This window comes from Brienomyrus brachyistius, chromosome 10, assembly GCF_023856365.1.
Source record: "Brienomyrus brachyistius isolate T26 chromosome 10, BBRACH_0.4, whole genome shotgun sequence".
NCBI classification, from domain to species: Eukaryota; Metazoa; Chordata; class Actinopteri; order Osteoglossiformes; family Mormyridae; genus Brienomyrus; species Brienomyrus brachyistius.
This window is the reverse complement of record NC_064542.1, coordinates 28657915-28672244: the sequence shown is the minus strand read 5'-3', so window position 1 is coordinate 28672244 and position 14330 is coordinate 28657915. Positions and strand designations below refer to the sequence as shown.

At 49.2% G+C, this 14330-nt stretch overlaps 1 protein-coding gene across 4 annotated transcripts in view; it reads right to left on the bottom strand.

The window, feature by feature from the left end:
* Positions 1-978: 978 nt before the first annotated feature.
* Positions 979-14330, bottom strand: part of fam13b (family with sequence similarity 13 member B) — a 33422-nt gene continuing 20070 nt past the window's right edge. For 3 of the 4 annotated variants that reach the window (XM_049027925.1, XM_049027924.1, XM_049027927.1), the window contains 16 exons: positions 9444-9485; positions 9209-9328; positions 8958-9057; positions 8420-8526; positions 7884-7938; positions 7670-7793; positions 7363-7428; positions 5740-5950; positions 5518-5662; positions 5342-5423; positions 4817-5022; positions 4648-4731; positions 4465-4560; positions 4073-4344; positions 3269-3370; positions 979-3108 (listed from right to left, as the gene is read on the bottom strand). In XM_049027925.1, the coding sequence (XP_048883882.1) occupies positions 2985-3108; positions 3269-3370; positions 4073-4344; positions 4465-4560; positions 4648-4731; positions 4817-5022; positions 5342-5423; positions 5518-5662; positions 5740-5950; positions 7363-7428; positions 7670-7793; positions 7884-7938; positions 8420-8526; positions 8958-9057; positions 9209-9328; positions 9444-9485 (1936 nt within the window). In that variant the 3' untranslated portion in view covers positions 979-2984. The remainder of the gene's footprint in view (positions 3109-3268; positions 3371-4072; positions 4345-4464; positions 4561-4647; positions 4732-4816; positions 5023-5341; positions 5424-5517; positions 5663-5739; positions 5951-7362; positions 7429-7669; positions 7794-7883; positions 7939-8419; positions 8527-8957; positions 9058-9208; positions 9329-9443; positions 9486-14330) is intronic. The other variant, XM_049027926.1, reaches the window with a different exon arrangement.

Sequence of the window (14330 nt, the reverse complement as noted above, 5' to 3'; positions counted from 1 at the left end):
ATTAAGAAAACGAGGGCGGGGCCTGATGGAATCCAGCCAGCTCTTGGCGGTGCCACACGGTCGTCTCTGCAGTCAGTCAGCACGAGATCCGGCTCGGAGTTGGCACGCACTAGCTTCCCACCAAGCGGCAGACGCGCGCCAGAGGGTGTAGCGGCCCCCACCTCATTGTCGCCTTATGGTGGCGCCAAATGCACAAAGGAAACGAATTTAGAGCAGCTGGTGTCCATCTCCACCCACCTGGTTTGGGGAGAGAGCAGGTGCTCGCACTTTGACCTGTGCTGTGTGACTAATTGCCCCACGAGGGCTCCAGCTCAGTGCGTTTGTGTCCCAATGCTGTCAATTAAATGACACTGGATTAAACAACAACAAAAACAATGTGTAACAAATGAAATGGAATATTTGCCAGGCCATGAATTATTCACACCTGTAAAGGTGGTGGACACATTAGGCTTCCCCCAGAGGCTGCTGCCTGTTCAAAAATAGTATACCAAAGAGACTACAAAAATAATATTTCTTGGTATGTTTGTCTGAGTGTGACCTAGTTCTCCATACAAAAAGGACTTAGCAAATTCCAGAGTCCAGAGACATGGTGGCAAACCCTGTGGGAGGCATCCTCCTGTCAGCTTTCTCCACTGGATTATAGATATCAGCGTGGCTGGTGTAAAAAGATTCAAGGCCACAAGAGGGCAGAATAGATAACTGAAAATGAGGCAGTAGTATTAGTAATCATAGCATTAATATGACCTTCAATGCTTCTCTAACTATATATATATATACTTTAAATATATCAGTGAACGGATGAGCGTCCATTTAAGACTGACAGGGTAGGGGTCCCAGTTCTTGCAGTCGGTTATCATCTTCGAGAGCTACAGTCTATCCTCGTGCTCTTTCACCATCACTCACCTCTTCTGGCACTTGTTACTCATGTGCCAACAAACATCCTGCAGCGTTAAGCAGAGAAACATTTAGCCAAGCATGTAAATTACATTCATTTTATTGTCTGCATTGAACATACTATTACTGACTGCACTTTGACCAATGTTGGCATGTCGAAAACGAACAAGCATTCACACATTCACAGATACGCATTTCAGATATGAAACAGCCCTAGGGGTGTCCAGTCATGCAATCTGACACAAAGCATCCCAGACATCTCCGGCAGTGAAAACAAACATGCTTGGGGTGGTACCCGGGCTTAAAATGTACATCCTGCGTGATACAAATTTAGCACTCGCTGCAGCACAGTGGACATGAGGTTAGCAAAGTAGAAAGCCAGGCAGCTTTAGACAGAGGATGCAAGGGTCTCACGCTTTTGGATAATAACCCCTGCAGTCCCGCACATTAATAGGATACGATACCGAGTGTCTAATATGACGAGCATTAATTCAGATACACTCGAGCGGGTTAGACCAGCGGATAAAAAAAAGTGATGTCCAGCTGCTTCAGCGAGGGAGCGCAAGGCTCCCTTTCCACAGGTGCCAATGTCACTTATTGCTTCATTTGAATGGGATGGAAAAGGTCTGGTCCTGCAAGCCGATGCCACCAAACCCAACTTATGGAAAACAGCCTGACATTAAACAGGGGTGCTTACTACAAGTGATGGTAACGAGAGGATTAGAAAATGACTTAATATATTATATATGTATGTATATATATATATATATAGTAAATCTAACATCAAGGTGTGATAACGAGCTAGACTGTTAGCAATGCCGACTTGTATCCTACAGAACACCTGTAGTAGTCTTTATGAACAACCAACTAACCACACATAGGCTGCACCTCCCCACACGCCACTCCTGGGCTAAACTGCCACCACAAGTGCGGCTGGATGGTTGTTGACATGGGAACCTGAGACAGCCTGGTTCGAGGGCCTGAAGATTTACCAAGACTTGTGGCCTTCAGACTGTCTGCTCTGTGACGGTGTCCTGAATTATGCAGTTAGTTTCCAGTATTTCTCAAGGTCTGACAGAAAAAAAAAAACCTCGAGGAACCAACTTGAAATGGTTGCAAAGCCCTCATTCCAGGAGGTGCAGCAGCCCAGCAACGGACCCTAGTGGGATGGTGTTCAGAAGTAAACAAAAGCCCATTCATATTCCACTACCAACAGCCAATATCCAGCCTTATGGGTCTGTATTCAGACAGAAGTTTAATACAAAACATAGATGACTGTGAAACAAGCACTTGAGCTCAGGAAGGGTGGAGCAATGACCAGCAAGCTTTTTGGCTGAAGAAAGGGAATGCAACCTTGAGACAAACTGGCCTTTTGAGACATTTTTGCCTGTTACAGCACACAGCCCTGTTCAAATCGTGAAAACAAGAGCCCCTCCCTCTCCATCTGAGCCCTGGCCTCCCACAGTTGGTCACTGTTGGTTTCACTGGTATTAACTCTGGAGTACATTGGAATATAGCAGTGTTTGGATAAATCCAGACAATGAGAGAGAGAGAGAGAGAGAGAGAGAGAGATATCTTCTGCCTACCTAACAAAAGATTGTGACCAAAAACAGACCAAAGATGTCCTGCCAGCTCAGAGCTGGCAGAAAATGACACACGTCTTTGAACACAGAGAGACACAGTAATTTATAACCAAACATCCACGTAACAGAAGCCAGTACTTGAGAGTGGAACTATTCAGATAGGTAAAACGCGTTCATCAGAGTCTGGATGGGATTCCCACTCCATTTCCCTTCCATGTAAATGAGTCCCTTTTCTTTGTCCAAGTGCCTGTGTAACAGGCCGTGAAACAGTCGTCCATCTGTCTCTGCTCAGACAGTAATGGCTTCTCTGTATGAAAAACTGTCAACTTGAAATGAAAAACAAAAGACAGGGAGGAGGAAATGGAAAAAAAACATCTAGCTAATGTAAAAACAAAAAAAGGCAAAGGCTGTGGTTGTCAGATCTTGCCAGCTGGCATCCTCCTCATCTCCTTTGTCCATGACTTTGTGAGGAGGGCGGTGTGGTCTGGTGGGGGAGCAGGCCTCCTCCTAGATGGACTTGGAGGAATCTTGCTTGCTGATGAGCACCTCCAGCAGACGCAGCTTAGCTTTCACCCTCTTGTACCCCTTGTACTCATCTATCATGGGGGCACGGTCCTCCTTCTGCACATTCCTGGAGTGGGGACAGCATTACCAAAGTGGGGTTACATGGTTTCTATCCACTTACAGTGTAGTGGACATCCTGCTGGCCTGGGGCAACTCCGGTCAAACAGAATGCAGCTCAGTGAGCAGATCAGGCAGCTGTAAAGCCTGCAGACTCAGGGGGGACCAACCTGCCATTCTGCTGGTAGAATTCTTCTTCAAAGTCCCGGATGGTTTTCCTCAACTTCTTTTTCTCAGCTCTGGCTTTCCACAGCTGCTCCAGGAGCTCAGGCCTGTGGGACGCAGTACAAGGGTCAGGGGTCACGATTCATCCAGCCCACATCAAAATGAGGAGAGACCTCCTCAGAAGGCCCATACTGCCAGACAAACAGAGGGCAGCAAGAGCAAGCACAGAGGGGTGAAGGTACATCCTGGTAAGAACCAGATTAAACCAGTTTAGGGACATTTATAGACAGGGATGCAAATAACTGGTATGCAAGTACACATTCACCTTTAAAAGCAATATGTGCACCAATCGATTGTTGTAACAGTGCAAATGCGCATGCATTTTATGTGCATTTGCAGTGGTATGACAAGAAATTATTGCACATTTTAACCTTTATATGCTAATTCATACTATATATAGGTATAAAGGTTAAAATGCACTGAAATTTCTTGTGAATTCATACTTGCATACTAGTTATGTCCTTTTCCGTTGAGACCCATCAGGCAGGAACCCAGGCCGGGATCATGTAGCCAGCTACACTATTTAAAATAATTATTTTCTTATTCAGCTATGGACTCAAACTGATGGTTTGTTGTCCCCAGAGAACACAGAGGGAGGGGCCTTAGCCTTGCAGCAATGGGACGATGCAGAGAATGCAGCAGGTCTACATAATTATATAAAAAGCATCAAAGTTGATTGTCAACTCAATATGTTAGATGCAGACACCCATAAGGGTTGGTGTGAAGAACGTGGGGTGTGGGACACTCACTTGGACGCGGCATTGGAACTAGACAGCCGCAGGTCAAGGGCCAGCTTGTCTTCTGCCTTGGGCTGCAGCAAGGAATCAGACCTGGCCTGTGAGGAGCCCAGCTCAGCTGCTGGGCCCGGGGCAATGACAACTTCCAGCTCACTCAGGTCCCCGCCTATCTCCTCATCCTCCTCTTCCTCCTCCTCCTCTTTGATCTCATCACAAAAGTGTGCCGTTTCTCCTTCGATGATGGGCTGGAGTGTCTGGCTCCTGCGCTTGCTGGAGGGAGATGCCTAGGGGGCGGCATAGACACTGCCTTGAGTTCTGTGCTCTTGCCGATCTGCTGTCATGCCATCACCGCTGTGGTGACACATTCCCAAGCAGTGTGGAGGTGAGGGATCAGAAGAGCTTACTGTTAAGGGGGTGATGCTGGCTCTGGCTAACATCTGCTTGACCAGACGGTACCGATCATACAGGGGCTTCACGATCAGCCGATCCTCGCGTGTCGCCTGTTAGCATGGGAAAAGGGCACCGCAATGAGGCTGACGGGCAGGCACTCGTATATCCAACAGCAGGCATGGCAGTTATAGACTTACTGGACGGCCATGCAGTCCTTCATAATGTAGCAAATTTCTCTGCAGCACCATCTTCTCACAGGACAGCTGCTCCTTGCTCATTTTCTGTTAGAAGGAACAGATTTGAAGCTTCAGTGAATGTTGGTGACATATAGGCCCCGATGGTGGTGCTCTTAACCGCGCTGCTCACCCGGACATCCTCGGGCCAGCGGTCCTCCTCCCGCTTGTCCCGGACACGCCGCTGGATGAGCTCCAGGGTCTCCTCACGGGTTAGACGGCGGTCTGAGCCTCCATCATGTGCTACCTGCTCCAGTGTGGAACCAAAGCTTTTAGGCAGAGTGTTGCTCCTGGGTCGTGTCTGGGGAGCCAGCTCTGCCTCCGCCTTTTGTTTGGCATCTGAGGAGGACATGACTTGTTAGGCGGCGTCAGATGTGTTGGCACCACTCCTGTCCAAACCGTGCGTACTATAGGTTAGTCAACAAAACGACGGGGGGGGCGGGGGGTGGTCTGCTGACCACTGTTGCTAGCATGTTGAGGAGTGGGACAGAGGCATAAGAGTCAAAAGGGTTGAAGAGGAGGAGGAATAGGGAGAGTACCATCTGTAATTGAAGGCACCTCATGGGCCTTGGAGATCCAAATAAGGTCTTTGGGGAGGGTCCATTTTTAAAGGTAGAGACTTTTTTTTGGGGGGAGGATACACAGTCCTTTTATTTACCTTTAAGCTGTCTGCGTGTTTTAGTGAGGTCAGTCATCCACTTGAAGACCTTTGGGTTAGCTGCCTTATCTCCGTAAGAAGGCTGGAAAAGAGGAATGGTGAGCAGGGGGTCTTACACACGAGTCCCACTTGCATTTTGCTGACTTGACAAACGGTGCGCTGGAGGTGAAGCTTACCTTGTAGTTCCTGTCTCTCTCAAACTGCTCCTCAAACTGCCGGATCTTCTTCTTGAGGTTCTGGAGTTTCTTGGTGAGCTGGTGGGAGACGGCGTCCCCTTTCATGCTCTCTTTGGAACCGAAGGAAGCACGGCGGGGCCTGTGGCTGCAGGTGGACATGCTGGTCAGCGGCAAAGTCAGGGAAGCAGTGTTGCAGCAGCGTCGCGGTGCATTTGAGCTCACCTCCCACTCGGCAGCGCTTTGGCGGGTGAGACTCCATCCGGGTCCTGGTGCAGGAAGCGCTGACTGTGGCCGAAATCGAGAAAGTGGCGGGCTTGCAGCTGCAGGGCATTATCCTCCAAGGGTGGAGGCACGATGCGACCAGCCAGGGGGGACAACTGTGCCTCCCCAGACTCACTGTCTTCTTGCCATGACATGAAGGCCGGGACAGGATCTGGAGGAAGGCAGAAACAGCAATAAATGCACCTCCCAAACCGGGTGTGTGGAATGAAACACACAGAGCAGACACACAGCATCTCCAAGTCAAACAGGGTTCACCATGCTTCTGGGTGGAGGGTGCGGGTAAGGCCAAACGCACTGCAAGAACATAACCACACCCCCTTGGGTACAGTCCCTTCTCCAGTAGCTGCTGAGACTTCCACAAAGAGTCCCAGCATGTTGGGGAACACACAGAGGGCCCGGTAAGAGACAGGAGGTAAGGCACATACTGTAAGAGACACACTGTAAGAGACACACTGTAAGAGACACACTGCAGGAAATGCTGTGAATGGGGACCAGGGGATCAGACCTGGTATCATCATCAGGGCCTCACATAATTCCTCAGCATCAAGTGGTGGGCGGGGCAAAGCTTACAGGTTTCTGTGGAATGCTTTAAGAGATCAGTGGGACACAGAACCCCAGTCACACCCATAGGAAGGGGCGCCGTAGAGGAGGGAGAGCTCGGGTGATTCTAAGGTCCCCAGTGTGACAGGGGCTCTAAAAAATGTGGAATATAACTAGATTAGATCTGGGTTGGGAGCCCAATAGGATATCCTTTCATGGGGGCCAAAAATGCTATAAGTGCCATTGCCCACGGGGCCCAAGAAGCGCAATGTGAAGGTCCAGAGTCGCCGTTTTTATCAGATCTAGATGACTGCAGCTACACCGAGTGGCTTCTATGTGCAACGACAGGAATCACACCAGGCCCATCTACATACTTTTCTAGCAGCACAGTCACGCCTCAGTACATTTGTCTTGTACGGTTTTGAGATGCACAGCGATAATGACGCGCTGCCTACGCGGTAAAATTCTAGCAAAAATACAAATTGAATCAGGGAAATGTGTTTGCCTGGACAAGTAAAACTAAAATCAAGACAGTTGGAGATCAATGTGTCAGAGAGAGTTAAGCAGGTCCAACCTGAGACTGAGAACGAGTAAGGCAATTTCATTGAAATACAGCATGGATTTTAATGGAAATGGTGGAGATGATCGGCCAACTTGGGGGGTGGGGGTTTCTGCTGAGTACACAGGAAGTAAAAATAAAGCAGCATAAATGTGTGTATAAAGATTAACGTATGTATACTCCCATTACATAGACGGCATGGTTCACATTCTTCCCTGGCCTTTTAATTGAGCTGAGACACGGACTCTGGAGATGCCCCCCCCCGCTCCCCACGCTCCCCCCCCCCTCCCCAAGTGCACGTTTCCATCTCAGCTGCTCTTCAGACAAAGCGGTAAACACAGCATGAGTCAGCCAGTCAGTCAACGCACTGCAGGAAAAGCCGCCTGGGTCAGTGGGATTAGTGTCAAGGGCAGGGTGCGAGGGTGGGGGGGGGGGGGGTCATGACTCATGGGAGCATTACTTACCCTCCCCTTCTTTCTGCAGGTGCATACATGAGAAGTCAATGTGGGGGAAAATGTAAGGACGGGGCGCTGATGGAGTGGGGGGTGGGGGGCAGGGAGAGATAGCAGAGAAGAGTGTGGTGAGCTGTGGACATGACTAAAGCTACGGGCAGGTGCACTTACACAGGCATACCTGCCCCACCCACCCCCAACACCCTTAAAACACCCTGTGTGCAGACAGAGCACCATTCCACACACTGCCCCAGTACCCACTCTTCTGTACGGTAATGGGAGACTGCTCAGCCCATGGAATCATGGGAAATGTAGTTACCTTCCCACTCCCTCTCGATAAAGATCCCCCGCAGATTCAGGGCAGTGGCAGTGCTGCTCGGCTGGGTAGGGCACTCCCTCAGCTCTGAGTTGGCGTTCAGATCACACCCCTCCTGTCCAAACGTCTGACAGCGAGAAGGAGAGGATATAGGAGTCACACTCGTAGCCATAGTTACATGTCAAATGCAAGGGCAAATGGTCACAAGTGGACTTACACAGGTGTTTATGTTGACTCCATCTATCATCTCACACACCTGGCAGTTGTCCCATCTGCAAAGGTAGAATCACACAGAATGTAGAGGGTCACACACCGCAGCACAGCAGGTCGCACCCAGCGATCGCAATAGTATTACTCCAAGCTGATGCTAGTGTCCTTAAAACCAGTTCTACCTGGTACCGCTGAGTGGCCTGCCAGCAACATGCATACCAGGAAGTTGATACTTTTAGTTGCTTCCAGGTCACAAAACAGGACTGGGTGGAAGACTTCACACCAGCAGACATATTGGCGTCCAAACAAAATGGCAATGGTATTCAAACGAAACTGCTCTAGTGAGCTTAAGGCCCATTCTCACAAGGCCAACTGGGTCAGATACTCATATAGGGGTGAGAGATCAAAACTGATAGAATGAGCCACAATGGTACCACAGCTCACACAGCATGTGTAGCATGAGCCTTATGTGGAGCGTTTGGAGTGTGAAATGTCAGCGGCAGCCAGGATGACACCTTCCGGGTCCAGGGCCATAGTGCTAACCTTCCTGTGGTGATATTGTTTTCAGCATCTACTAGAGCTCTGGTGTCCAAGTCCATTCCAACACTTTCCTCTTGGGCTGCACAGTCTGACTGAGGGTTCTGCACATCCTGTGAAAACAAATCGGAAATGAGGGGGGCCTTGTTTTGTGTCTTCAGCCACACGCCAGCGCGACCATGACGGCACCGGTCCAGCTGCACCTCTGGTGACCCCCCCAGTGTTGAGCTGAGCTTTGGCCTTGCATATTTTCATTAGCTATGGTGCTTTGGGGCTCTGACTAGCGGGCCGTTCTGGGAGGACAGTGACTGACAGACGCCTCCTGTTTTATCCCTACAGCCGGTAATGTCACTCACACTTCTTTAGGGGTGGGGGGGGGGGGGTGTCGATCTATTCCAGTCACAAGAAAGCGGCTATGAGGTAACAAACATGTTTTGAGGGCCCCAAACAAATACTCGGAAGGGCAGACTTCATACCAGTGTCAGGGTACCACAAGGCCTCCCTGTACCTTCTATTCTGAGCACTGAACAGCCGACACACCTACCTGATACTCCCCCACTGAAGCCACTTGGGTAGCACACAATGTGACCAGCTCACCACCGCCCTCTGCTGACTGTGTTGCTTGCTCTGCTGGGCGTTCCTCCCTGAGAACACAAAAGAGTCAATGGAAGCCTCGCCCTCTGTACAGGCATGCATGCACCACGTATTATTTACATACATGACCTAACTCTGATAGCAGACTAAAACTGGGCATGTCTATGATCGTGTGCCCATGTCAGAATAGCAGTCTCATACCCGTGGCACAGCTGGCTGGACAAGCCCTGGCCCTCATAGCTGCTGATCTCCTGACCGATGGAACTCTTCAGGTCGAGGAGGTGCTGTTGTACCGCAGCACGGATAGTCCTTTGTAAAATCCTGTGCAGAGAACACCAGGACAGCTCGTCAGGATGGAGCTCATGTATTCCGAACCCCAACCCCCCTTGGCTGTGTCACGTGTTCTTGGGTTACGGAAGTGAGCGGTTTCACTTACTCTGCAGATCCCGGCAGGATGTTGATGGGACTGATGTGTGAGCTAGGAAGAGGGGAGAGAAGCGCCAGCGTTAGCAGCAACGGGGGGAAGCATGTGCCCAAGATCAGCACGGTAGCTGACAGGAAGTGAGGTCACATGACTCACCAGTCCCACAGGCTTCATAAACTACCAGTGGTACATCGGAAATCCCCCTACTTAACGTCGGATAAGAACTGAGCTTGGGGGTTCGCCACTGCAAGCGTGGTGTTAGGTAACTGCATGAACTGCAGATGGCAACAGACCTTAACGTGTGACGTAAACCACACCAGGGAGGCCAACACTAGGGTGACAGATATACTGCGAAGCTGTGGATGGGCTGGGTGCTGAAGCCTCCTCTCTGGTCCATTTTACCCAGCACTGCGTCATCTGGCAAAACAAGGCACTGCTGGCCCAGTTCAAGGGCACCAAAGCCTGTTCACAGCCTGCTCTCTTACACCGAAGCTCACCCATGTCTCAGCAGAACAGAGATACCCAGCACAGCCCAAGGAAGACGAGCGTGACATTAAGATAAATGTAATATTAAATAATCTTCAGTCACTCGTACATAGGAAGCTTGGTCAAACGCACATTACACACAGAGGTTAAAATAGTTTCTGCCCGTTTGGCTGTAAACTCATGTCTGTGGAGCTCTGCCGATGTCCAGCGGCCACACTCTAATGAACATACGAGGTATCAGGCAGAACAGTCTGTGCTCTGGGCTGCGGACAGCTCAATGAGCTAACTGAGGGCACACACTGTCAAGTGGCAAAACCAGAGCCAGAGCGGCTCCCAGCTACTGGTTATACTCGCCAGGGGTAACAGGATCCGTTGTGGTACCTGCACTCAAACCCTGTATAATAACAGTCAGCTGGCAGTTCAACCTGACCCAAACCTGTACCCGGACCAGAGTCAGCTCAGGTCCCCACCCAGACAGATGTCTCAGAGACATCCATATAAGCCAATGTGTGATTAAAATGATCAGAAAATCAGTTTTAAACTGCTGTACAGTCCTACTGTCATCCTCTCGTTCTCATTAAATAAATGTGTGCAGCGCATCTCCTGGTAGTTTATTTAAACATGTAAGATGATAACCGGCTGCACTGGGATAAGAGTGCCAGTCATATCCGGCTCCTTCTCCTTACATTTAACTACTGCACTACTGAGAGCAGAGAGAGAGAGAGAGAGAGAGAGAGAGAGAGAGAGAGAGAGAGAGAGAGAGAGAGAGAGAGAGAGAGGACAGTCTTATAGCAAGACAAAGAGGATTTGTGCTCCCAACCTGGCCACATCCGGCTGGCCACAATGCTCAGTGGCAGTCAAACGTACACCCATCAGCTAGACAGTGAAAGCATGCCTCAGAACACCAACAAACACACATTAACTCTCACAGAAACCCCAGAGAATGACACACACACATGGCGTCCCACCCTAATGGCTTTACCTGCACAGTAAAACTTCACAGGCCATGTTGATGAACCCTGCCGCCCTGGGAGGCCTAGTTATCCGGACTGAGCGCTCTGCGGTGCCAGCGTCTGGACGAGCAGGTGTGAGGGTAGGGAGAGGCCACCCGGGTGCATGTTGCAAAGCCCCGTTTCTGCTGGCTCTATGTGCCCAGCTCTGCTCTCGCTTCTGCAAAGTGCTGCAGTGAACAGTCTGCACCACGGCTCAAATACAGGTCCGTCTGACGCAGCTGCGCAGGCGGCCAATGGCAGCGCTCTGGGGGTGGGCATCCTCAGAGTCCCCCCCCACCCTGTCCTTTCTCTATGCCCCTTCCACGTACACCATGCCAAGACCTTCATTTATGTAACGTGTGTGCCATTCACAGACCAGAGCAGCAGGCGGCTGTAACTCGACGCTAAATCCTGGCTGCTGGGACAGGCTCAGGGCAAACCTGCAGAGCCATTTCTGCAGCTTCAGGGGTGTCAGGCCATGTGGGACAAACACAGGTCCAGGGAGGACACATTTATAAGAAGAGTCCTGGCCTTTCTCTGACTCTCCACTCACCCACAGGCTGACAAGATGCCTGTTTTGAACGCTTCCACATCCATGGCACTTACATTAGAGATAAATCTTGTTTTAAAGCTCTCGTTTTAAAAAGAAATTAGATATGTATTGTGCACTGTAGGCAAGGCCCATTATCAGAAAGCACTTATTTCAAAACCACATGATCTTATCAGCAATGGGATAAAATCTGTCATGCCTGACAATATGTGATTTGGCCTTGAGATTAGCACAGCTGACAAAGCGAACCATGCAGACCACTTCAGAACAGTTGAACACTTCTAAATATAAGGCTGTTTACTCTGAAGGCCACGGACGGCACGCAGAACTCAAACCGCATGGTGTTTGCACAGATTCCTCCACGTGCAACAGCAAACGTGTGCCTGCAAAATCAGACCAGTCTATGCCAACAAATATGCAGTAACAGACACAAACACAAACCGACAGGTGCCCCAACCCATCTGCCACGCATTTTGTAATCTGTTGGCTCCACAGTGCCTCACCCAGGTCAGCAACTCCTGGTCTGGGCTCCCAGCTGACAGCTAGTGTTGCACAAACAAGTTGCATGGCACACGACCCTATTTTCTACAGCTGTTGATGGGTCAGCTGCAATGGGGTCTTATTTTTAACCCCCAACCTCCTTTCTATCACATCGCTACCCCCAGAAAAGCAGTGAAAGGTAACAGACGGCTGAGCACACTCACAGTGCTCTTGGCATGGTACACAGTAATGGTCATTAGTACCTCATTCATGTGGCTAGACAAGCCTCTGAGGAGGCTGGCTGCATGAGACATTAAAACCCAGGTAACATTTCCACATATTCTGAGACATACACTATATGGACATGAGTGTTGGGATACCTGGCCATTACACCCCCAGGAACTTTAACGACATCCCATTCTAAATCCACAGGGGTCAATATGGAGCTGGTCCCTCCTTGGCAGTTACAAAAGCTGCCACTCTTCTGGGAAGTCCTTCCACAAGATTTTGGAGTTTGTCTGTGAGAATGTTTGCCCATTCATCCAGAACAGCATTTATGAGATATGGGCCTGATGTCTGACATGAAGGACCGGCTTCCAATCTCTGTTCTAATTCATCTCAAAGGTGTTCAGTGGGGTTGGGATTACCCAACTCACCCAACCATGTCTTTATGGACCTTGCGTTATGCACTGCGGCACAGTCACGCTGGATCAGAAAACTGTTCCCACAAAGTTGGAAATATAGAATTGTCCAAAATATCTTATTTTAATGCTGAAGCATTATGAATTCACTTCACTGGAACTAAGGGGGCCACCCCAACCCCTGAAAAACAACACACCTCCCTCTTCCAAACTATACAGCTGGCACCTCCCTTATCCCTCCTTCACCAAACTATACAGCCGGCACACTGCAGTCAGGGAGGTAACATTCTCCTAGAATCTGCCAAAAGCCAGACTCACCCATCAGACTGCCAGACAGAAGTGTGACTCATCACCCAACAGAACAGAGTCCAGTGGCAGCGTGCTTTACACCACTCCATCCGACTCTTGGCATTGTGCTTGCTGATGTGAGGCCTGCATGCAGCTGCTCGGCCATGGAAGCCCATACCATGAAGCTCCTGGTGCAGTTTTTGTGCTGGGGTTAATGCCAGAGGAAGTTGTGAACTCTGCAGTTATTGAGTCAACAGAGTGCTAGCGATTTTTACGCACAATGTGCCCCAGCACTCAGTGCCCCTTTACCTGTTACTTTGCGTGGTCTGCCACTTCACGGCAGAGTTTCTGTTGTTCCTGAACGCTTCCACTTTGCAATAGTATCGTGATAATACCATGAAATATCCTCCAGGGAACTGACTTACTGCAGAGGTAGCAAACTATGATTCTTTCACAAATGATTGTAAACCTGACTGCATGGCTAGGTGCTTGATTTCATACACCCCTAATGTAATTGTTCTGAATGAAACACCTGAATTCAATGATTAAGAAGTATGTCCCAATACTTCTGTCCATATAATGTACTTCCCTGCACAAGTTCCTCACAGCAACATGAACTGCAGAGATGAATTTCCTTTAATTATAACCCTTAGACAGAATATCAATATTTTAAATTGTACTACTACAATATTGAATAAAATTTAGTACAATATCCAAACAACACACCAAATTATTATTATTATCATTAACATCAATAGCAATAACGTTATCAGCACTGATGATTCCCCTACATTTCATCAAGCAGGGGAGTTACTAAAAAGATGTTTGGAAACAGGCCGGAATAATCTGAGCAGTAATATGTTCAAACCCGAAATACAGCCCATGCTGGAAACATGAAAACACTGCGAAAAGACAAAAAAATACACCAGATCGAACAGACACACACACACACACACACACACACACACACACACACACACACACACACACACACACACACACACACACACACACACACACACACACACACACACATTAACAACCTCAAATGCTGTGCCTGACAGCTCTGTCGTCCCTCGCGGATTTCAGCGGTCTGAGCTGACATTACCCAACTCAACAGACCCACACCACTTCCCAGGCCCTACACCTCCAATTCCAGAAAGAGTTACCCTGAAATTAGCAAAAGCAATTCCACAGTTTTTCCATAAAAGCAACAGACGCTCAGACATGGCAGAGCCTTACTGATACATAAAAACAGAAGACTCATTAACCAATCACTCATCATGGCAGGAGTCCAGGCAGGACAAGGGCACAAGGTTTTGGTACACCCTGGATAGGATGCCAGTCCATCACAGAGTGCGCAAAAAATGTCCCCACAAGCTAAAATTGCTTTGTGGAGGCATTTAGTCCACTATACTCCATATACCAATCACCCTAACCAAATGTCTTAAATCGGGGTGCA